Source organism: Pleuronectes platessa, chromosome 3 (genome assembly GCF_947347685.1).
Source record: "Pleuronectes platessa chromosome 3, fPlePla1.1, whole genome shotgun sequence".
Classification (NCBI taxonomy): Eukaryota; Metazoa; Chordata; class Actinopteri; order Pleuronectiformes; family Pleuronectidae; genus Pleuronectes; species Pleuronectes platessa.
Window position 1 is genome coordinate 23,694,839 of NC_070628.1, and position 24,604 is coordinate 23,719,442.

Sequence of the window (24,604 nt, forward strand, 5' to 3'; positions counted from 1 at the left end):
TTTTTACTATTGTGCTGGCAGGAGAGACTCCAGATGATGTCCACAGCAACTGACCCGGACATTTGCGTTCTCACCCCTCCAGGTCATTTTATGAGATAATCCGAGGTTCAGTGCATGTATGAAAGCAACCAAGTCATATTGGTATCTTGTTAAACATGGATTCAGTCATAAGTCGTTATTCATTTAGTCATAGTTTACATGTTTACATTTCATGAAAAATGTTAATTGAATTGTATCAATAAACCTGTTTATGTCCACTTAAAATACAAATTGAATACCTTTACTACTCATTCTTTGTTATAATGTCGGACCAAGGGCCTTCCAGAGTATATGCACCTGCTGATCCACAGGAATAGCCCACGTCCTTTTCAAGTTGAAGCATTAACTTTCAGAACTAGCTTCTCTAACATCAAGTGACGAGATAAAAGATGCTTATGACAGTATATCTTTTTTTTTTTTTACCACACATATAGAGTTTCATGACACTTTTAGCTCCCCCCTAGGCAGCGCTATATACACTCCTTGATCACCAGCAAGTGCTTCCATGCCATCAGTGAAAGTAGAACACATCTGCTCTCTTTTCATGTCCAATCTGTGCAGATAAAAATGTCAGTACTGTAGCTCCTTCAGATGAACAACAGACCAAAGTACTCGGAGGAAAAGAGCCTTTATCTTTTTACAGGCTCAGCCTACATCTATTTCACTTGTCTTTTATCCTCCATTAACTGTATCATTATTTGTGTGTGCTGAACATCAGCCACATTTGATTTCATTTCCAAAATAGCTAGCCAGTCTGTCAATAAAGTTATACTCATAATGCCTCCTCACTTTCAGCAGCCTTGTGAGATTGATTTAGAAATTGACAGCTCCAAAAGGAGTTGTGCACTGAATACCATTGATAGAACAAATGAAAGAGTGTTTGGAAGATGGAAATAAGGATGTTATAATGATAAAAATGTACAACTCAAAGGTAAAGACCTTTCTTTTCAAAGTTTAATCCGATATATAATGTCTGCTTTTAAAATGAATTTAACTTAACACCCTTCACACCTACACACACACTTGATAATGTCGTTTAGAATGATTAAATGGTTGGGATGAACTGCAGAGATAAGGATTATTTTTAGAGGGCAATAGAGTGATATAAGAGAGAACAACACTTTATTTTTTGACTTTATTTGTATTTAAGGTAAAAAATAATGAAAATTCCTCCACTTTAAACCAGACAAAAAAAGAATGATTACCTATTCCATTCATCTCATTTTACTATTCTTCCCACAAGGTAATTTGTCACAGAAAAACGAGGTACTGGATCAGAAGCACGCCCTGTACTGTGGGGTGATGCTCGTGAAAGAGAAACTCCCCTGGGCTGGAGGTTGCTTCGCCAAACTATTTGTTCTTGGCTCTGTAGTTGCCGGCCCAGGTAACACAGCCATTTGTCACTGTCAGGACCCCCCCCCCCCCCCCCCCCCATGTAGGGAGGACCTATATGGAATCCACTACACATTAGAGAGGGTGAGAAAATTACTAGCGGCTGTTGTTACCAGGAGCAGCTCTGATTTCTCCAGGGGATTTGCCTTTGTTAGCATGTTCCTAATGTTTTCAGCGCTGTTGTTGCACATTTGCGATATTTAAAGGTAGATGACACAGGTTCCTAACCAGGGGTTTGACATCTGTGGCATTATACAGTATCTATAGTGAGGAGCTGAGGAAGAGCAATGCCAGGGGTGTTCACTGTATTGGATTTCAATGGGCCACAAAAGGCTGCTTGTGTTGCCTTGTGAGAACACATCAGGTGTTATTACATTTTTGAGGCCTCTCCTAACAGGATGTTATTAGGATCTTATTGCTTCTCTCTTCCCATTTAATAGGAAGCACTGGTCATCTCCTTCCTTCTCAGATCCCCTAATGCTGCAGTGTGGCCTTTCTATAAAAGTGCAGAGGGTTGCAAACCAAGCACTTGCTAAATTTTTGCGAAAAAGGTAGAACATTTACAATGTCACCGGTTTGAAAAGGGTGAAAAGCCTTGATTCGAATAGATAAAAGTAATCAACACAGTTGCCTTGGCCTAACGTTGGCTGCTGGATAGTGCTAAGGAGATTATTGTTCCCTCAAAGCAGAGAATGATGTTGAACACACGAAAAGAGCTGGGTAATGGTGGAGATCGCTCACTGGTGCCCCAGTTATATGGACAGAGCTGTGGCCCCAGGACACAAGTTAATGACCATAATCAGGCTTGTCTGTCTGTTCCAAATCAACTTAGAGTGAGTGCATCCAAGCTGACCTACAGCATCACTCTCATCTTAGTTCAATTTATACATCAGCATGAGGCAGCAGGGTGTTTCGGGCTTTGGAGATGGTCCACTTTCTTATTGTGTCCCTGATGCAGGCAGATTGACCGCCGCCCCCTGAGCCCTCCTCATTCCACCTCATAGCCTTGATGAGGATCAATTTGGACTTGAGCCTTTCTAGCGGCTGTGGCTGCTCTTTAATTCAGTATGGGTGAGCGCTCTGTGATTAATGGCAGGTACTTAGCAGGGAGACACAGTCAATAAACACACTGGTCCAGGAACTTAATACCATCCAAAGCAGAGACTGGCTCTGGTCAGGTGGCAGCACCATCCAGATCAGACAGGGTTAACACGAGCAGAGAGCAAATAGTCAAAACTTTTCAAAAATGTTTTTTTTCTCTTAAATTGACTTCTCTGGCATGAACTTGGATTTAATTTGAACAACCTTGGCAGAGTGCTGCTGCACTATTCCCCCAAAAAGCCTGGAAGTTACAGATAGACAGAGGGAGAGAAGGGCAAGTCAAGAGGAGACTGTGAGGGAGAAAGAGACAAGTAGAGGGTGCTCAAAAATATAAGATAAACCAAAAATCATTCACTAAAATGAAAATATTATTAGGCTGTGAACTTAACTGGAAAATATTCCACTAACAGTCCCTACATGCAGCCCTGCCTATCTGGCAACCTGTGCAGGATGAACCACTCCTTTGGGGTTGGCTTCAGCTCCCTCCCCAGCAACCCTCTAAGGAAAAGCTGTATAGATGAATTGTATGGATGCAGCGGTCAATGCTGTGATTAACTTAAAACACCCCCATGATACATGTCTTATACGGCCTTTTTACCTTTATTTCCCAGTGGAGGAAACAAATCGTTCGTCTTTCTCAGAGTTAAAAAGCAGGTGTATTTCTTCTTCAGTCCAGAGATGGGTTTTATCCCAAGAAACGTACAGGATGACTGTAAATGGTCCTAATTAGAAAATTGGGCCCCATTTGGAAAAAAGACTAATGATTTATTCTTTCTCCAAAATTAAGCTCGGTGTATTGTCATGTTCTTTATAAGTGCAAAAGGATATGTGTGTAGATAATGAGGGATTCAGTTCTTTACATTAAACACATCCAGGGGATGAACCTCTACTTTACACTGATTGATCATGAATCCCACAAGCACTGCACACTGTTCTCCATGCAGCTGATTTAGCACCTTTCATATTCCACAAAAGCCTTAGTACCTCTCAGATCCATCACACATCAACTGCACCGTGTAATCCTATAATCTTCTTATCAACACAATTACCACAGCACAAACACGCAAACTAATAAAGGCAGGGGGAGGCAGGGAAATGAAGTTTCCAACACAAGGTCACACACACACACACTCTCTCTCTCTCTCTTTCTTTCCATGGGAACAGGAAAATCTATTCACCTGATGGTTGTGTATGATATGATGTGGCTTATAGACCAAGATGCTCGTTTGTGTTTGTGTTTATGTGTGTGTGTGTGTGTGTGTGTGTGTGTGTGTGTGTGTGCTGGTTCCTCCTGGTCAGGCTGTTACAACACTGACCTCCAGCGTGCGCACCGAAGGACGGAGCAGTGCGCATCGACAGCAATGTGACCTCCAGCGAGCAGCTCGAGCATCACCACGTCTATTAAAATGAACATGTGCGCGCCCCCGTCTGCAGGAGCGGACCTTCAGAAGTCAGATAATCGAAGATGCGCTGATCAAATGTTTGACAGGCAGCCAGCTCGTTGTGATGCACAGACACCGGGCACGCGTGAACGCAAGCGCAACCCCCTCAGCACAAGCAGCGGTTTGCAGCTGATGCTCTAATAAAGTTACACCGAGGAACGGATGTCTTTGCTTATTTCACCGGCACCATCTCCGCTCCTCCGCTAATAGCCTCCACCTCCTCTCCAGGGCGGAGCGCGCACCTGCTATTTTTTTCTAATGAGAGAGAGAGAGAGAGAGAGAGAGAGAGAGAGAGAGAGAGAGAGAGAGAGAGAGAGAGAGAGAGAGAGAGAGAGAGAGAGAGAGAGAGAGAGAGAGAGAGAGAGAGAGAGAGAGAGAGAGAGAGAGAGAGAGAGAGAGAGAGACGTGGTTGTTACAACCCTCTCTCAGGACCCAACGGGGAGGCGGAGGTGGAGAGATGCGGGCGCAGTCGGGATGGGAGAGAACGAGATGAGGAGAGTCCCCGAACCCCAACCGCGGAAATTGCGCTGCTGTGCGTCCTGCATGTTTTCTGGAATAAGGACTTAAAAGACTTTGCATGTTGCGACCCCCTCCGCCCTGTCTCCCTTTCTTTCTCGGTGTCCCATTCTCTTTTTTTTCCAAAGGAAACACTCGCATACAGGATGTGGAATAACGAAGGTGAGGAAAGAAGAAAATCACTATTTGATGAAGATTTCTGTTGTGAAAAATCCGCCTTTGTCCTCGTGGGATATTTCTACATATTATCCCAGCACATTTTGATTTTTTAAAAAGTCAAACCTTGGCTACTGAGGAAAAAACTGTCAAAATGAATTTCTTTAACAGCTCTAGCCTGGAGGACGGGATGGAGGCAGAAAACATCTCCTCTAATTCAACTTCTCAAAGCGAGTACAGCCAGCTGGCCATCTGGGGTCTGGCTGGACTGGTCAGCTTCCTCATTTTGTTTACAATAGTCGGGAACGTCTTGGTTGTCATCGCTGTGTTAACAAGCAGAGCACTAAAACCACCTCAGAACCTTTTCCTGGTATCCCTGGCCAGTGCTGACATACTGGTGGCCACCCTCGTCATGCCCTTCTCTCTGGCAAATGAACTCATGGGCTACTGGTTTTTTGGTAAAATCTGGTGTGACATCTACCTGGCCCTGGACGTTTTATTCTGCACCTCTTCTATCGTTCACTTGTGCGCCATTAGTCTGGACAGGTACTGGTCTGTGACACAGGCTTTAGAGTACAACCAGAAGAGGACACCTAAAAGAGTTAAAGGGATGATTGTGGTGGTGTGGTTGATCTCGGCTGTCATCTCCTTCCCACCGCTCATATCGATGGACAGGACCAGCAACGAGGCCAGTCCCCAGTGTATCCTGAATGACGAGACCTGGTATATCCTCTACTCCAGCCTTGGATCATTCTTTGCCCCCTGCGTTATCATGATCCTGGTATATATCCGCATCTACCAGGTGGCAAAGACGAGGACCAGAACAATGTCAGAGAAGAAGAGGGATGTGGACACCCCTCGTGAGAATGGGATGGACAAGGCTGAGCCAGGCGGGTCAATGAAGTCCAACAGGGGCGGGAGCATGAAGGACCAGGAACGTGAGAACGGGCACTGCCAGGAGCAGGCAGCTCAGTCCCCCCTACCGAACGAGCCGAAGCACGTGTCAACAGACCCCGATGAGGACTTTGAAGACAGCAGCTCATCGGATGAGAAGCCTAAAAAAAATTCTACTTCGTCCAAACATCACCACGAAGACAGGAAAGGCAGGATGTCCAGCCGGAAGAGCAGCTCCGCCTCTAAATACTCCAGCAGAAAGTCACGTGCCAGTTCCAAGTCCATGGAGCTGTTCTCGTCTCGCCGCAAACGCAGGAGCACCATCAACCGAAAGAAAATCTCTGCCGCTAGGGAAAAGCGCTTCACCTTTGTCCTTGCTGTCGTCATGGGGGTATTCGTCCTGTGCTGGTTCCCCTTCTTCTTCTCCTACAGCCTGTACGGCATTTGCCGGGAGCCGTGCCAGATCCCGGAGACCCTGTTCAAGTTCTTTTTCTGGTTTGGGTACGTCAACAGCTCTCTAAACCCGGTCATCTACACCATCTTCAACCAGGACTTCCGCAGAGCCTTCCAGAAGATCCTCTGTAGGTCATGGAAACGGTCTTTCTGAGGGAGGCGGGGCTTCCTGCATGGCTGGATTTCTAGTAGTCATCTTCTCCCTTCAGACGTGCATTTGATCTTTTCTGAGCTGTGTGATTAAGTGCTGGCCCGAGGGTGTTCCCACACCTTTACTTTCAGGGATTGCACTTGAAATGAAGGGATGCTTCACGGATCAAAGTGTCGAAGGTACAGAGATGGTGTTTAAAGTACAAGGGTTAAGCGCTGTGATCATTTTCACAGAGGAGGCTTTCATCAAACACCATTCAGGCTGCTAACGGACGTTGATGTGGGCTGCGCCTCATTCACCCTCCTCACTGACTATCTCTCCCCTCGTTTAATTACAATTCATTGACTCACAACAGTTAACTGTGATGCATGCACACCACAGTGGGCTGCACCCGCGGAACTGCACAGGAGGCGAGTGGTTTACAGAGACACTTAATTTATAATGTGACCTCATTCACTGACTATGATGCGAAGGCCTTGACAATCTTCTCACAATAGCTGTGTGAGGTGAGATCGAGGGATCACCCATCTCTCTCCGTCTCATACTCAGTTTTTCTCTACCTTTCTATTATGATTCCACATGAGGACCAATGGGACGAAGGGGCTTCTTGCTTACTGGTTCAGTAGCAAAACTGTTCTCACAAAAAAAAACTCATTCTCGAAAATTGCAAAGTTATATTTCTGCTTCAGTGTTTTGTGTTAGGCTCAAGTGTCAACTGTGGAAACTGTGAGGAAAACTATACATCGGGACTTGTATATTTTTTTGTGAACTTGGACTGCGTCCAGATACGCTGGGATGTAAAGTCGAGTGGCATCTCCAGCACCCTCCTCTCCCCTCCGAGAAAATAGATGACATACAGGAGTACCCCTGGGACAAATGTGTGTGTGTGGGCGTGTGTGTGTGTGTGGGAAAGGGAAAGAAAAGACAAAGTGAATTACATAGGAACTGTGTTGTGATAAAGCGAGACAAGAGAGTTAACCGCATCTTATCCCAACTGCCAGTTAGTGATTGTGTGTGTGTGTGTGTGTGTGTTTGTGTGTGTGCCTGTGTGTTTGTGCACTGTATGTGTGTGAGCCTGATTCTCCCTGGTCAAATGTCTCTCTTCTCCTCCCTCCCATTTTCCCATTTTCTGTCACTTTCTCTATCTTAAGCACCACAGAAAAAAGCCAAACACCTTAGTGCTCTGTTTTATTGTCTGCTGCTTGCACACACAGGGACACACACGCACATTGGTATTATATCCATAAAGACATAAAAATGACCTATACAGTCAATATTTTCATCTTTACATTTCAAGCATTTACAGCCAGAAGGGCTAATGCTTTTTTTCCTTGTGTAAATAAGTGAAAACACTACAGTATTATTGTGTGGCACCTCGTGACCACACACGTATCAATCTGATAAAAACGTATTGTTTGTATAATGAACAACGCTCTGAAGGGTTTTCATGTGACACCGACCTCTGTCCTTTTCTAAAAGAACAAGTGTTTTCTTCTTTGCTTTGAGCATATTGGAAAAGATCAAATAAAGAGATAACTGCTTTGCTCCTGTCGTTTATTTATTACCTTGATGTTGTCACTGCTGTGACTCAGAACAAAATGACTAAGGATCTTTTTTTATTATACGCACACATTTTAAGGTAGACTTCTTCAAAAGCTAATGTTTAAGCCTGAGAACTATAGCTATAATTACTTTAACTGTGAAGAAAATGGACAGGTTAAAATATATATGTGATTATTTTCAGCAGAGGAAATAAACATTTGTTTTGTTATATTTCTCAGAATCAGAATCAGAATTCTTTTTATTGCCATGTATATTTGCACATACAGGAAATTGCCTTGGTGTGGTTGGTGCACTTTACAAACAACAAATTAAAAAACACAATATTGAACAATATAACAATTTGAAATGTTGCCTGAGGCATGAACTGCACTGGGGGGGGGGGGGGATTTTTACAGTCAGGAAACCAAGTTTCTCTAATCTCAGAAAGCAGTAATAAATTCACTCTTTTGGGTTCCTTTGCAAAATTTAAATAGATGTTATGTTTTTTTCAAAAATAAACGACCACCTCCAGCGCTCTGAATCAATTGTAACACCTTATCATCGAATGTTGCTGTTGATAGAGCAAGGGAACTCCTCAGCATGTGAGCTAATAAGTAAATCAATAAATAAGTCAATATACAGTAGGTTCACTTTAAATGTCCAGCTTCTTTCTCTCAGGCTGGCACATTTATGGATGTGAGCTTTACTTCACCTACGGAACAATAGTCCCAACAGATACAAACACAGATCTGTTGTTCCCATGCTTTGCAGGAAAACATATTTAACAATATCTGTTTACATGTGATGTGTTAAATAAGATGCATATAGTGTGTTCAGATAATTAGAACCTGAAAGGTGTTGAAGAGAAGGTGGGTCTACATGCAGGGCTATAGGGGTTCAGTACGACAGAGAGGCCAAAAGGGTTGGACACCACAGTACTATACGATCAATAATCCATCCATCCATTAAGAATTCCACTTACACTCTGAGGACCACAGGGGGACTCAAGCCAATCGTCAATAATGAGACAATTAATGAATCTCTACCAAAGAGGGTTAATTTTTTATTTGAGCTGGTGGTTACCTTCCTCCTGCCCTCCACCATCTAAATATTTTTAACTCAATCAGTTGTGTTGTCATCCTTTGTTATTCTATTTGTACGATGACATACATCTTGAAATAAACTGTGGTGTCTGTGAAAGCAGTCTCTATTGATTGATTGTGGAAACCATCTGGTTCAAGTTTAAAATTGTGGTTTCTAAGTGATGATGGTCGTTGACCATAATGTTTCAGTTTCAGTTCAGTGCTCCGACAGTGGGCATCATTTATAACTTTATAATGAATGAGGTTAGGTTTATTTTTATCCACAGATACTCTTACAAATGAGAATCCCTTTGAACTGAGGCTCAAAACAGACATTACTCAGATAGCTTTGCTAAGCAGCTTCAGAGACGGACTAAATGAGACTTCACAGGGTAATCAATGTGATCAAAGTCAGACTCAAGATCAAAACAAAGACCTGTGAGGCATATAGATGTTTGCTGTTGTGAATTTTCCCTCTCCCTTCACGCCGCTTACCTCGTTAATGGATATACCTGGCTCCAAAAACGTATCAGAAATCCTATATTGTCAGCCAAGACTTTGATTTACTTTACCAAAGATGTACGCTGTTATTTGAAGGCAACGATTTTCTCCTGCTCAAAGTCAGGTCCGGCTCCCCTGCTGTCTGAACACCCTGCCGCTCATTGTAAACAATATCTTTTCTCCTAGTGCACCATTTCAGATAAACATCCAGAGATGACAGGATGCAGGGACCTTCTTGTGAAATGAAAATGGTCTCAGTCACTAGTGCCTCGCTACATTAGACGTCCACAAGAACGTTGGGTGATCCATAAGGAGAGGTCAGCCATGTCTGCTTTAAGTGTAAGTTTGTATATATGATTGCGCATTTACTCCGTGTGGGCACTGGAAAACACAACTCACCAAAGACCTTGTGAACCAATCAAAGGTCACATCTGAGTGAGGGTTTACCAGGAAGGCTGGCGAATTTCTGTTGACCCAGACGACGGATGTAACCTCTCCTCTCTCTGCTCGCCTCACACTTATTTATTTATCCCCTGAAAGCCGAGCAGCGTCGCCTCCATGACGAGGCCGAATGGATTCAAAGTGTGTTTATGGCTTGTTGTGTCAGCGGGTCACATCCTCCGGCTGCTGCAAGTGGTTTGCTCCTGCTCCGCAGATCTGAGGCAAGACCCATCAAACGATCCTGAAAAATGCAGAGGGAAGCACTCAACACTTTCTCGCTTCACGTTTCCATTTCAACTCGAGTCTTTGAAGACGCTCCTGAGGTTAAAAAAGAACTAATTAGGTGTTTTCTACGGTGGCCCTGAAAGCTCAACGAACGGCAACTTAAGAAAACACATGAAAGTTGACAAAACACCAGCAAAGTAAAAAAACATCTTCATCAATTTCACAACACAACACATTACAGCAACGCGCTGCAAAAAGAGAAAAGCGCTGCAAATACCGGAACGAGCTGCAAATAGAGAAACGCGCAGCAAATACCGGAACGCGTTGCAAATACCGGAACGCGTTGCAAAAAGCCAAACGCGCAGCAAGAAGAGGCCACAACACAACGGAAATGTTTCCAGGGGACAGCTAAAAGTGATGGACACTGCTGCCACAAAAACGTCCAATACACCATAGAAATTCGGTTCCACACAGGGTTCGGCCACCCGCGGCTCTTCGGCCCCACTGCAGTGGCTGTACAGTACAATGTTGTGCATATGTTTCGCGAACGCTCAACTTAACAAATCAGTTTTCATATTATTAACGTGAACGTAACGATGAACGTGTTACGGTATGGTGGAGGAGATGGACCCAGGATGCAGAGGTTGTTAACAAAAAGGGGATTTAATATAAAAAAGGCTTTAAACAAGAAAGAAACAAAACAGGAACACTAACACTAGTTAAACAGGCGACAAAGCGCACAGAGAACAACGAAGCAGGAGAAGCTGGTCGAGACAGCAAGCACAGACAAACCATATCTACACGTGTGGAAACAGGCAGACAAACGAGTACAAACCGAAAAAGGGCTTGGGGAACACAGAGGCTTAAATAGACACAGAGGGAAGGCAGGAACAATTAGAAACAGGTGAACCACATGAGGATTGGAGAAGACAATCAACGAACAGGAAGTGAGACACCGAGAAGCTGAAACAAGACAGTGACAGCGGGGCTACAAAATAAAACAGGAAATAGAAAACACAAGACAGAAAACCATAAACATAAATGACTGAGCGTCACAGAACGTGAGTGAACGTCACGTACATTTTTTAAATCATCACCGTATCAGGCCATCATGAAATACCAGGAGCGGGCGGGCGAGTGTGTGTGTGTGCGCGTGTGCGTGTGTGTGTGGCGAGTGCTCCGGTCCCGGGTATAGACTGTATAGGTCTCGGGTCCCGGGGCTCCGACCCCGCCCACTCGCTCTTTTGATAGTAAAGGTTTTGTACCCCTGCTCACTATGGACAATATATTGCTTCACAAACAGGGGCTTGCTTGTTAGCGCTGTTTATTCAGTTTAACAGGAGAAGACGACATGTCTCTAGATCGGACCATCTTCCGTGATCAGATGGGTCTCTCCGAGTGAGTGGGCGGGGTCGGAGCGCCGGGGGACACACGCTCACACACTCACCCGCTCCTGGTATTTCATGATGGCCTGATACGGTGATGGTTTAAAAAATGTACGTGACGTTCACTCACGTTCATCGTTATGTTCACGTTAATAATATGAAAACTGATTCGTTAAGTTTAGCGTTCGCGAAACATATGCACAACACTGTACTGTACAGTCACTGCAGAGGGGCTGAAGAGCCGCGTTCGGCTCCAGAGCCGCGGGTGGCCGAATCCTGTGTGGAACCGAATTTCTATGGTGTATTGGACGTTTTTGTGGCAGCAGTGTCCATCACTTTTAGCTGTCCCCTGGAAACACTTCCGTTGTGTTGTGGCCTCTTCTTGCTGCGCGTTTGGCTTTTTGCAACGCGTTCCGGTATTTGCTGCGCGTTTCTCTATTTGCAGCTCGTTCCGGTATTTGCAGCGCTTTTCTCTTTTTGCAGCGCGTTGCTTTAATGTGTTGTGTTGTGTTGTGAAATTGATGAAGATGTTTTTTTACTTTGCTGTTGTTTTGTCAACTTGCATGTGTTTTCTTAAGTTGCCATTCGATGAGCTTTCAGGGCCACCGCAGTTTTCTGTTTCATCTTCATCACGCATTTTATTTGAATTTACCTTATGTAATTGTGTAAAGGTAACATTTCGGCGAGCTAAAACACATCCCCTAGCTCACCTCACCTGCATGAGTTTGAACTTTTTGATGCTCAGATCAGATGTGACAGGCTTTTTAAAAAACATAATGATAAAAGCGAAAATATATTCATGACCCGAGCTTCACCTGCATCCTTCCATAAATGTTTAAAGTCTGTAAATGTGTTGTCTTCCTTTGTGGTGCATGGGCAACAATGACGCCTTCAACTCAGCCCGACCTCCCATATCCCTAGACTTCTCCAACTCCCTCACATGTGTCAAAAATCATTTGAGGAAATGTTCAAAGAGAGCGGGTTGGGTGGGAGGTGCAGCATTACAAGACAGGACAGACAGTGAAGTATTTCATGTTTGTCCAGTATATTGTCATGAATTCTTCTAAAGCTTATGAAGCCAAATCCCTGAAGGTATAATGCTCAAGTTTTGCATGTTGGAGGGATTGACCCTCACTGCAACGGATGGTATTTAGTTTGAAGAGAAATGTCCTTTTTTTGTTGGATCTGATCTCTGTGTGGACTTGAGCATTTTCTTTCTGCTCATACTACGTCTCATCTTACTCTTTATCTCGGTTTCATCGACCTGCAACCTGCATCTTTCTCCTCGCTCACACTTCAGTGGAGGTTCCAAACTGGCTCAGTGTATACAGTGCCTTGCATAAGTATTCACCCCCTTTGGACTTTTCTACATTTTGTCATGGTATAACTACAGATTCAAATTTATTTCATCGTGAGTTTATGTAATGGACCAACACAAAATAGTGCATCATTTGGAAGTGGGGGGAAATATTACATGGATTTCACAATTATTTACAAATAAAAATCTGAAAAGTGTTGAGTACATATGTATTCACCCCCTTTACTGTGAAACCCCTAACAAAGATCTGGTGCGACCAATTGCATTCACAAGTCACATTTGCAAGTCACATAATTAGTAAATAGGGTCCACCTGTCTGCAATTTAATCTCAGTATAAATACACCTGTTCTGTGACGGACTCAGAGTTTGTTGGAGATCATTACTGAACAAACAGCATCATGAAGACCAAGGAGCTCACCAAACAGGTCAGGGATAAAGTTGTGGAGAAATATGAAGCAGGGTTAGGTTATAAAAAAATATACATCTCTCTGAGCACCATAAAATCCATAATAAGAAAATGGAAAGAATATGGCACAACCGCAAACCTACCAAGAGGAGGCCGTCCACCCAAACTGAAGAGTCGGACAAGGAGAAAATTAATCAGAGAAGCAACCAGGAGGCCCATGGTTACTCTGGAGGAGTTGCAGAGATCCACAGCTGAGGTGGGAGAATCTGTCCACAGGACAACTATTAGTCGTCTACTCCACCAATCTGGCCTTTATGGAAGAGTGGCAAGAAGAAGCCATTGTTGAAAGGGATCCATAAAAAATCCCGTTTGGAGTTTGCCAGAAGCCATGTGGGAGACACAGCAAACATGTGGAAGAAGGTGCTCTGGTCAGATGAGACCAAAATTGAACTTTTTGGCCTCAATGCAAAACGCTATGTGTGGCGAAAACCCAACACTGCCCATCACCCTGAGCACACCATCCCAACAGTGAAACATGGTGGTGGTAGCATCATGCTGTGGGGATGCTTCTCTTCAGCAGGTACAGGGAAACTGGTCAGAATAGAGGGAAAGATGGATGGAGCCAAATATAGGGAAATCCTTGAAGAAAATCTGATGCAGTCTGCAAAAGACTTGAGACTGGGGCGGAGGTTCATCTTCCAGCAGGACAATGACCCTAAACATACAGCCAGAGCTACAAAGGAATGGTTTGGATTAAAGAATGTTAATGTCTTAAAATGGCCCAGTCAAAGCCCAGACCTCAATCCAATAGAGAATCTATGGCAAGACTTGAAGATTGCGGTTCACAGACGGTCTCCATCCAATCTGACTGAGCTTCATCTTTTTTGCCAAGAAGAATGGACAAACCTTTCCATCTCTAGATGTGCAAAGCTGGTAGAGACATACCCCAAAAGACTTGCAGCTGTAATTGCAGCGAAAGGGGGTTCTACCAAGTATTGACACAGGGGGGTGAATACTTATGCACCCAACAGATGTCAACTTTTTTGTTCTCATTATTGTTTGTGTCACAATAAAATTTATTTTGCACCTCCAAAGTACTATGCATGTTTTGTTGATCAAACGGGAAAAAGTTTATTTAAGTCTATTTGAATTCCAGTTAGTAACAGTACATAATGGGAAAAAGTCCAAGGGGGGTGAATACTTATGCAAGGCACTGTATATATATATCAGGTTCTTGAGCAATGCAGCAACAACAGAAACACATAGACACATTTGAAGCGTATACATTACATACAGTGAGTACCACCATTATTATATACATGTGGCCATTTTGATTGATCGTACAATGCTACCAGAATAAATCAATATTTTTATATTTACAGCTTAATATTGTATGCCTTTTTTCGTAGGACAAATTCAGTGGCCTCACTTTACAGAGCTTAATGGTCTTTTCTATGGTGGCTGAGAGAGGGCAGAGTGCTGCAGCCTAAAGCTGGGCATACACAGTGTGACTAATTCCACCTCTCCCTGTAAAAGTGTAGTAATCCCTTTAGCTCCTTCTTTTTCTTTCTTGATGTGCAATTGCTTCCAGCCATAAACTACATCTATTACTATTGTGTTTGGCCATTCCGCATAGACGCAGTGAGGGGAATGTTGCTCAGTTTGGTGGAATTGACTGCTGACTATGCTTCAACTTTGCACAAGCCTGAAGAGAACTCTCCAAAATGACAGAAATTCTGAATATCTAACAGCCTTCAGGTACGTTTTCGAGCAAGCTCTCTGACTTTATAATTTCATAGATATCTCAGTTTTTTTATTTTCTTGAAAATGTACCTTTACTTTAATCTCAGTGACTATATGAATATCTTTCTGGTAAATTTACAACTTTAATGTGGGAGGTTCAGAACGTTTCCCCTTAGTAAATGGTCTTGATGAGAGAGGAGAGTCCCTGAAGGTTAATTTTACCTCCATGACAGAGACAGGATGGCAACTGCAAAGAAAAATATAGAACATCCTGATCAAAAGCATTCCTGCAGAGGCCAGGTATTTAGGAACCACACTTTGTTTCGGCAGAATAAAACATGCATTTAATTCTTAAATTGCCTAACAATCCCCCAATATGCCATCATAAAAATATCCCTTATCTTAAGTACAAAAACTCAAGCGGTTTCTCTGAGATAAAACTTAAAAATACGCATACAGTTATAGGAACCGATGGATGTTAGCGTGAGAGATGAACAACAAAGATGAGACACTGAATGAAAACAGCAACAGGCACCTTTGGTCTGACAGTGAAAGATAAAGCGCTTTGTAATGGATTTCACAGAATGTCGTGTTCATTCCTTTAAGCAGAGTCTGTGACTAACACCATGTAATTTGTCATGTTTTCTATCAGAGTTGCTGTTGTGCTACAATTCCAGAGGTGGTTTGCTGGCGGGCAAATACAAATGAGAAACTGTGATGTGAATACAGGAGCATTTGATTGATAAAAGGAAAGTCCAGAAAGGATTATGTTTCAGCGCTGAGGAGACGAGTCAGAAGGTAGACGCGGCTCACAGGAGACTCAGTTGCAGGAGAAAATCAATTGTTTAATCAATCAGTACGTCCTTTTATTTCTCCAGGGTTCTCCGTACCTCTGCAGGATGGAAGAGCGGAGGACTCCGTCTTGAGCACACCATCTGCCATCAGTCGCACCCTCTTTCACTCTCTACCCCTATCAATCTATCTCTTCTCTTCAGTGTGACAGCAGCCGTCCATATTGTGAAACAGCCTCGGCTCCACTTGCATGATAGAGACGCAGAGCGCACAGGCACACAAACACACACAAACACGTGCTGATGTAAATATGCATCTTGTTTCAGCCATTTCAGTGCACGGTTAGTTGACTCAGACATACCTTCTAATAAAGCCCCTGTTAATACGATTTTCTTCAGCTGAATAAACTCTTGTTGGTTCACTTAAATGCTTAAATTCAAGGCGAAACATAGATTTCGCCTTGAATTAATGCATTAAATGCACTTGTAGATTACATTTTAATAGTTCTGGATCGGTTTTTCACAGGGGAATAGCACTTTCTACTTTCTAACGGAGCTGCCAGATGGGCAGCTCTGATTGTTTTACCCTGTTTTAGCATTCACTAGTTGATCCCGAGTCACAACCGGAATTGAAGCCAACAATTTTTATACACTAAAACTTAAATAGCCATCAACTAGACATTCAAAAACTCTCAGGACATTTTTGCCGCTTTATAGCCAGAGTGGAAAGCTAATGGAGGGAGTGAATGAGAAACAATTATTTATTTACGGCTCCAAATGCTCTGTTCTTGTTAAATGTTGCATTTCGGTATCAGGGTGAAGAAGTTCTAAGTTAGAGCTAGTGGCTGCGTGAAGCTGCATGCAGGCACAGCACTGCTTCTAGCTGACGGCTGTATTAGCATGAGCATAGATGATTAGCAGCTATGTTTGTGTTTACCATCTAAATTAAGCATGCTAACGAATTCTGAGTAGCATGTACACATGGAGCAAATTGGTTGACAAATTTGAATTGAACCTCTAAAGGCACTAGATAAAAAGTTGAGAGGTTATCAAGGTCTTTACAATTTCATCTGATAATTCCCGAAATCTATTTCTGTCTCTCTGTACGTGGAACGCATATCTCACATGGGAAGTGTATTATTCAGGAACCAAGGAAGTGCCTGTACAGATGTAGAGATATCTCTGGATAAATGAAAGGTTTGGACTGCCGATGGCCTAGATGTGAGGAGTTCAGATATCATAGTTTGAAAAAAGTGGTCAAATATGACATATAAACCTCATGATGGCGCTAGAAGAAAAGTCAGCTTATCACCACAGTCATTAGGTTCCACTCAAGTGAAATCCACCATAACCAGAGTTATCTTGAATTGTTTGAGACCTGAAGTTACCATATTTGGTTACTTCCTGACTGAGAGCTTGAGTAAACTGCACGGCCACACCAAATGGATGTCAGGGATTTTCAATTATGTTGTATCCATGCTCCAATGCATAGCTTACTCTTAATAGGATTATAAGTAACACAATTAGCATCACCATGAAGAGAAGACCTAAACTAGCTATTGAGACCATCAACTCTGCAAGAAAATATTTACTAACATTACAATGGCTTCACTTCACTTCCAGGACCCAGAGTCTATTTTTATACACAGTCCCTGAATTATGGTACACATTTTCATGGCCACTCTAAAGAGCTGTGCTCCTACAATGGCTAATACATGTAAAGTGTGAATCCATGTGGTCGCTCAAATGTCTCTCCCAAGGACAAATTTCTCTGCAGACAAAAGCTCAGTATATAAGCAACAGTATTTGTCTTTGTCCAGAGACATGGGTTTCATCACGTGCTGATTGTAGATCTATTTTTCATCAGAGCATTGCATTTAGAAATGTCTTTCTCTCATGCCACCTCCATCCAGCAGCCACTCACCCTCAGGGTCAGCAGTTCATTCCTCACTCCTCATCTCTATTCTACTCGATTCATTCATCTCTTTGCCTTCCAAAACCATTGCTCTTTGTCTGTCAAAAAGAGGAAGGTGCAAAAGTGGAAAAAACCTTGGATTTCCAAAGAGGGAAGTATGTCCGCTGACAAGGATGAATAGATATAGAATAGTTCTGAAATGTCATCTTATTTTGTACTGGAATCCTTTCTGCTGTCGGGCTCAACATGGGGGATTAAATTAAATTAAAACTTTAATTAATTGTAAAAATGTCATTGCACCATATTACATGTTGCTTCCTGTCAAAAGAAAACATTTCTACCTAGCTGCCATATTACCTTTGCTGAAGCAGTTTAAAATCACTGTTGTGAGAGGTTACTGCTTAACAGCCTCAGGTATTTCAGACAGGGCAGTTGGAGGCAATTATCAGTCTTGGTCTTAGGTGACTAAATTCTACGATGCAGCTTTTGTTAAAAATAACCTACACCAGACATTTCAGATTCTCAGCAACTAGCTATGTCCACATTAAAACCCCCAAAAGGGTAATTCTTCTCAAACTGGGCATCTCTGGAGGATAGACGAGGAGGCAGGCCACAGAAAAAAGTGAAGAAGATACAATATGTTATTTCTGTTTCTCCTCTGCACATAGTTTATGGCAGGATAACAATGAAATGTCACATTGCAACCATTTGGGGTTTCTAGATACAGTAGATAGATAGTTAGATATAAACTTGAGGGATACCAAGGGAAATTAAGGCATGCTTATACATAGCTTCTACCTACACATAAAGTCCAGCTGGCATTTTTCAGATTTTCTTTTAGGAGGTGTGCATAGGTCTGAATTTTAGGGGAGAAAAAATATAATTTAAGTCTGGATGCACAACCAAAACATGGAGAAAAGGATGTGTTTAAAAATGCTCCTGCTCAGCGTGGTCTTGCTCAGACAGTCTGAAAAGATACAGGCCTTTAATAAATATCAGTATTTGATGTTGGCTATATAAAAGTGAGCACATTAAAATGTTTCTCAAACTGCAATGCGTGATATTATACAATGTTCTAATTTGGCAAATGCTTTTATCCAAACCTTCCACACTAAATCTGAGAGCTTTAAGTAGGAAACTGTATGTTCTACATATGTTCAATAAGACTAAGACTGCATCCAGATCCTATGCAAACAGTATCTGCCATGTCCCTGGCCCTGTACAGACCTGGTATTAACATTGCTCCTCAGAGATCCCATCACAAGTGGACAGCATTAAGTTAGTCTGTTAAAAAAAAATGTATATCTGACCCAGTGTCGCTGAATGTGAACCCATTGAGGACGCCTTTGGGTGCCTTCCGACCTGTGCTTAACACTGACCACTTGTGATGGGATCATTTAGGGGAGAAGTTAATACCAGTACTGAACAATGTCTGGGGACTGAGCACATATGTGTGTCAACCCTGTATCTCCTAAAAATGCCTTTTCTACACAGCTAAACCGCAACTCATAATATTAATTCTAAATGAACTGCAGCTCAATGGACAATGAACTCAAATTATTGGTGAAATGTTAAACGCCTCCTCTCGTCCAGTGCTTGATGGGATTGACTCCTGCTCCCCGTGACCCGACCCATCCTAGCATATGCATACAGTATAATGGCACGCTGCTCAAATTGATGGCCTAATAGTATTCTGCGGGCACGCACCATCATACATATAAAGCACCACATTATGTATGAAAAACAGACTGCATGAAATATGCAGAAATGAAATCAATCATGAATATTATGCAGAAAGTAAAATGAATAACAATCACCTCATCCAAGTTGCCCTTTGCACTTAAATGAATCATGCATAGACAAGTCCACTGAGGGAGCAGGAGTCAGTGAAGCAGGTGTGACAAAGTTGGAGTTGGGACCTGAGTCATTTTGATGTTAGCCGGAAATGTCACATTATTCCATCCTGGAGCTTCTTCCATCGCAGCAAAATCCCAATGCGAGCACAAGTTTCTGCGTCATGATTTTGCTATTAGCATTTTTTCGGCACAGAACAGCTTATTAGAGATGAGAGTCATATCGGAATATTCAGCAGGTTCAGGGGGTTCGTCGCAAATGAACAGGGTAATAAAAAACACAGAGGGGTACACAAACTGGAATTACACTTAACTGTTCATGATTTCTCTGGTGGTATCTCAATTATGTATGCCATTTCTTATATATTGTCCAGATGTTGCTTGTAAAGAATATTACACAAGGGAGCTTTCACTCCAGAGCATAAATGCATTTCCATTTCATATTCCAAAGCCTAATATATCATCTGCACGTTATCAATCAGTGAAAAACACTGTGTTCAACCTGTTACCAGCTGTTGAGCCACAACAATGCCTTTTATCTGAAACATATCATACATCATGATGAATATGATACCAGTGCACAGAACACTGTACACGAGCAGAAAAGGCATAATCCCGTCATCCCATAATCCCATTTTTGATCTGCATGCATAATTGCAAGTCGTCACGTGCTCACTTTGAACACTTCGGAGATAAATTTGAGGAGCGAGCAAGTGCATAAACATAGGCAGGTTCGCATTTGTCTCAGCCCTGTGCTCGCAATTGTGTACGCGAAGCAGAGATGGTCACTTGCCGCTCCCCTAAACCCCTTGTTAGTGGCAGGACTCCAGTGTATGTCGGACTGTGAGGAAAAAGAGAAGTATATTGAGTCAGCGACTTTCATAATGTAAAGTAAATGGTGCACAGACAACATGTAACCTATAGGGCCTTTTGTCGACAGCAGTGGTCTATATGAGCCACAGAGTCGTCAGAAAAATCAGAGATACGCTGGGGAGTAGTCAAAGTGACAAAGAAAGGGAGCATCAGCAACTCTCCAGACCTCGGTGTTGAGCAGTTGTGAGCTTGTAGGGAACGATGAGGTCCAGCCTCAAACCACAGCCGTGCATGCAGAGCAGAAATGCAGGCTTATGAGTATGGTTTTGATCTCGTAGATACTATTGTGTAAATGTGCATCACACGCACTGGAGTGATTTTTAGCTGCGCACATTTTTAGATTAAAAAAAGCCATACACAACAATCTAGTCATTTGTGGTCAGCTGTGTTTACTTAGATGATACAAATGATACATTACACACACCTCTCACATCTATGTAATAACATGATATAGAGTTGATCTTCAGCTGCACTAAATCTTCTTTTTTTCAATATTAGGATCAAAAGTAGAAATCAGCCTGTGACCTTGGACTCAGACTGCAGCAACAAAGGCCACCTAGAGCGTTTACAGTCCGTTTCACACTGCTCTCTAATTCCGCAGCATACATCTGAGGTAAAAAATGTGTAACGTTAGTGTTAACCATTAAAGATTAAGTAGTGATTTTACTATTTCTGTTTGTGAAGGAAAAAATTTACATCTTTTACATATAACGGTCCACAAGTCCAACAGGAAGTGTGTGAACTGGACCCAACTGAAGTAAACAAGGAACCACACCAGTTTGAATTTTAACATCTTTTTCACTAAATGTTGATGTAATTGTGTGAGTTTGTAACCACAAAGACTTTGAGGACTTTGATGAAGCCAGAATAGATCAGGAAACGTAACTACGTAACTACCTGTTGACCTCTGCTTACAGTTTATCCTGTAATACCAGACTAGTGTGTGCACTGGACCCACTGGGACCTGTGGTGCTGAAGCTACTCTGCTGCTCGGCTCTTCCTGCCTCTAGTCTGCAGAGTTAATGATGCTGGATGTACAACTGTTTGAAGCAATAAGGATTTTCCTGTTTTTCTGTGATAGCTTTTAGTTGTTTTTTTTCATAAACTTTGTTAGTCATATGAAATGAGTCATTAGCAGTCCGCTGATGATGACTCAGTATTTACACGATGAATATGATGAAATGACACATAAACTGTGAGTGTATATAGGCAGAGCTATGGGACTGAACAGAATGCAGAAGGCTCGAGAGGGAGAAATGGCGGGCGCATAGAACCAGAGCTGCTCATGCAGCTGACGCCAGAAAAGATAGCCTGACGCCATCAATTACTCTAATGTGAGAGGTCAAAGGTCAAGTCTCATAAACAGGGAGGACATGTAATAACCATCTTTATGAGGGTCACGATTGGATCACTATTGATTTCCTTGTCTTACTATAGGTTGCTTCTAAGGTCGTTTGTTTTATTGACTACAGATTGTCTTTGTACACACACACACACACACACACACACACACACACACACACACACACACACACACACACACACACACACACACACACACACACACACGCAGTCTGCAATTAGTACACTGCCATGGTTTACTAATTGTGTTGGAGGTGGAAGCCAAAAAACGCACGTTTCAGTAGCATGTCCTCCAGAGTTACGAGACAGAGAAAATTAAGCCTAGGCTGCAATACCTGAGGAGGTGAATGCTGTGTCCCCTGACGTTGGACCAGTGGACAAGTTTTGAAAAAAATAAAAAAAATGGTTTGACAACAAAGTTGATGCCAAAAAACGAATCGCAAACCAGAAAAATAATAAGGAAACAGGAGTAGGGCAACAAACACCAGATCTGACAGATGGATGGATGAGAGACTGGCAATAATTATGTGCATTCATTATTAAGTGGAATTTGTCCAAGGAAAGATGAAGAAAGTGATGGCGTCCACCAAGAACTGTCACCCAGAGGTTATTTATTACATAATTGTTGATATTGATATTTGCAATTTATCTTTTGTGTCTTTTGTAATTAACGAGTGCAATTCAATCAGACCAAATTGGTGTTTAAATGAGTTAATTAATTCAATAATTAATTGGGCTAATTGATATCATTTGTAGGCCCAGAGGATGGGGAGTGGAGGATGACACGCAGATGACCTCTAAATACCAGTTGCCAGCGCTAGCCACACAGTCCACTTCCCAGTCCTCTGTCCTGGAGTCTGGAGTTGGAAAAAAATCAGCTGGCTCTCCTAAATGCAGGGAAGGGAATAGCGTCAGGAATAGAAAACATTAATGAAACACTGAAACAGTTATTGGATGTTCTTGCAAGTAAATAAGTGCATGGATGAATGTGTGTTTCATTCATGCAAATGTTGTTTGATTCAGAAAATTATGATAAACCGACAAGATGCTGCATTAATGCGTAGCAAGCCAGCACTGCAGGCCTACCAGAAAGCCCCACAATTGGCTGTGCGTCTGTGGTAGTGGTTCTGCTCCAGGTGGTAAGGATTTACCATGATCCATACGTAGTGCAGGAAACAGCATGCATAACTCTGATCACCTTCTTAGGTGTATATAGGAGCTTGCTGCCAGCTGTGACAAAGCCCAACCAACGACCCCTGAGGGCGTTGATGTCATTGTATTTGACTATATATCATTTTTTGCGACCAATAAATCTGTTAAAATAAAAGACAGATGCACAATTTCATGGCACTAGAAAATTGTTGGGAAGGACAATCATAGGCCAATAAACAATGTAACGAAAGAAAATCTTCTACATTTCAATATGAAAATTCTCATATACTCAATTAGTAAATTAAATTATTGTTGTTGTTAAAGCCTTTTTTTTTATTGAAATGAATGGCGTTTTACTATACCATGCATTTAGTTAAAAGGGTGACGATATTTTCTAGAACAACCTTGCCTTCATCCTTCGTACAGATGCATGGTCTCTGCGGACAAACTAAGGTAAGAACATATCGATGAATCCCAGATTTTGGCGTCCAATGTTACTACGCACGGTTTAAGCACAGATTCAAGATTCAAGATTCAAGATTTTTATTATCAATAAATTTGTGAGTTTGTGAATGAGGCCCATGTTACTTCATTGCATAAGATCAGCTTCAGTAGACCGGCAACGAGGATTCATTTATCAAGAGATAAAGAGAGGAAGAAGTGGAAGTGGCAGTTCTAATAAACAAGATGAATTGCTGTTTTGAAACTGTTGATGAAGCCATTAGGTTGGTGGTAAACAAGGCCTTTAAATATGTTCATCATTCATTGGCGCAAGTGAGAATTTCCACGTAGAACTACATTCTAACTCATGAATCCACACTTTAAGATGTCAGTAAAGGCATGTCAGTACATTGGGTGCTATACAGTGACATGCATCCTGATGGAACACTTCAATGCATCTCTGCTCAGGCGTACCTGTGCGGCCCATATGTCCTACAATGCACCTGGAGAGAGGCGGGAATGAGACTGAAAGAGCTGTGTGAAAGAAGAGAGATGCACACATGTGTCAGCATGGAACTGGTATGTAAAGGTTACTGAAATTGAGCTGGGGCGAGCAGTGCAACATGAGTCATAAAGACTTTATTTACTGCTCTCTGAGGTTTAAACGCGATTAATCCTGCAGTGGTAGGTGCCTGCAACAAAACAATGTTTCTGTCACTCCCTGTGCATCCTCTTGATTTGAAGCGATAAAATAACCCAGTGCCTGCTCAGTTACAGGTGTTCCTCACACAGGGCCATATATAAATGCTTTCCGGTGCATGCAGTGTATAATCCTGCAGCGTGAGATGCCTTCGCTGCCCCCAAGGAAAAGAGACGAGGGATAATGGAATAGTAATGGAACCTGGCTGTTGGTCTGAGCACGTTGGAGGTCCATCCATTTCATGAAGTAGATACCCGACAGAGTGATGGATGCACAGAGGCAGCTCACACACAAGGGAGTATATTACAGGAGCAATCACTGGGTGTCTGCAGTTTCACATCAGCTACAAAGACAAAAGACTGCATATCCGTTCTGAGATTCTGCTGCCCGACAACATCACATTATGGAAGTGTGAGTCTACAAGGACATAAAGATAAGAAACGGGGCTGAATGAATGGACAGACGCAGCCAGAAGGTATAATGGTATGGTGTGTCCAATGGAGATCTGATTCTGTCGATCAATATTTCCCTGTGAGCCACAGAGTCTCAAACCATGCCAAGGGGCATTTCATTTGCTTCCTCCGTTAGAGAAATGTTTTCCAGAGGTGCAGAGCCTGCCAAATGAAACCATCCTGTTGAACATCCCTCGCAGCAGACAGGGGAGCCCTGACAGTAGAAGACTCACGTTTTTATAGAGGGAAGGAAACGGAAGCAACTTTTAGTAGTGAA

The 24,604-nt window shown here is 42.5% G+C and overlaps 1 protein-coding gene across 1 annotated transcript; it reads left to right on the forward strand.

The window, feature by feature from the left end:
- Positions 1-4,800: 4,800 nt before the first annotated feature.
- Positions 4,801-6,147, forward strand: adra2c (adrenoceptor alpha 2C). The gene has a single exon (XM_053419125.1). It carries the CDS (start codon positions 4,801-4,803, stop codon positions 6,145-6,147), a length of 1,347 nt encoding a protein of 448 aa, XP_053275100.1.
- The last annotated feature ends 18,457 nt before the right edge of the window (positions 6,148-24,604 follow it).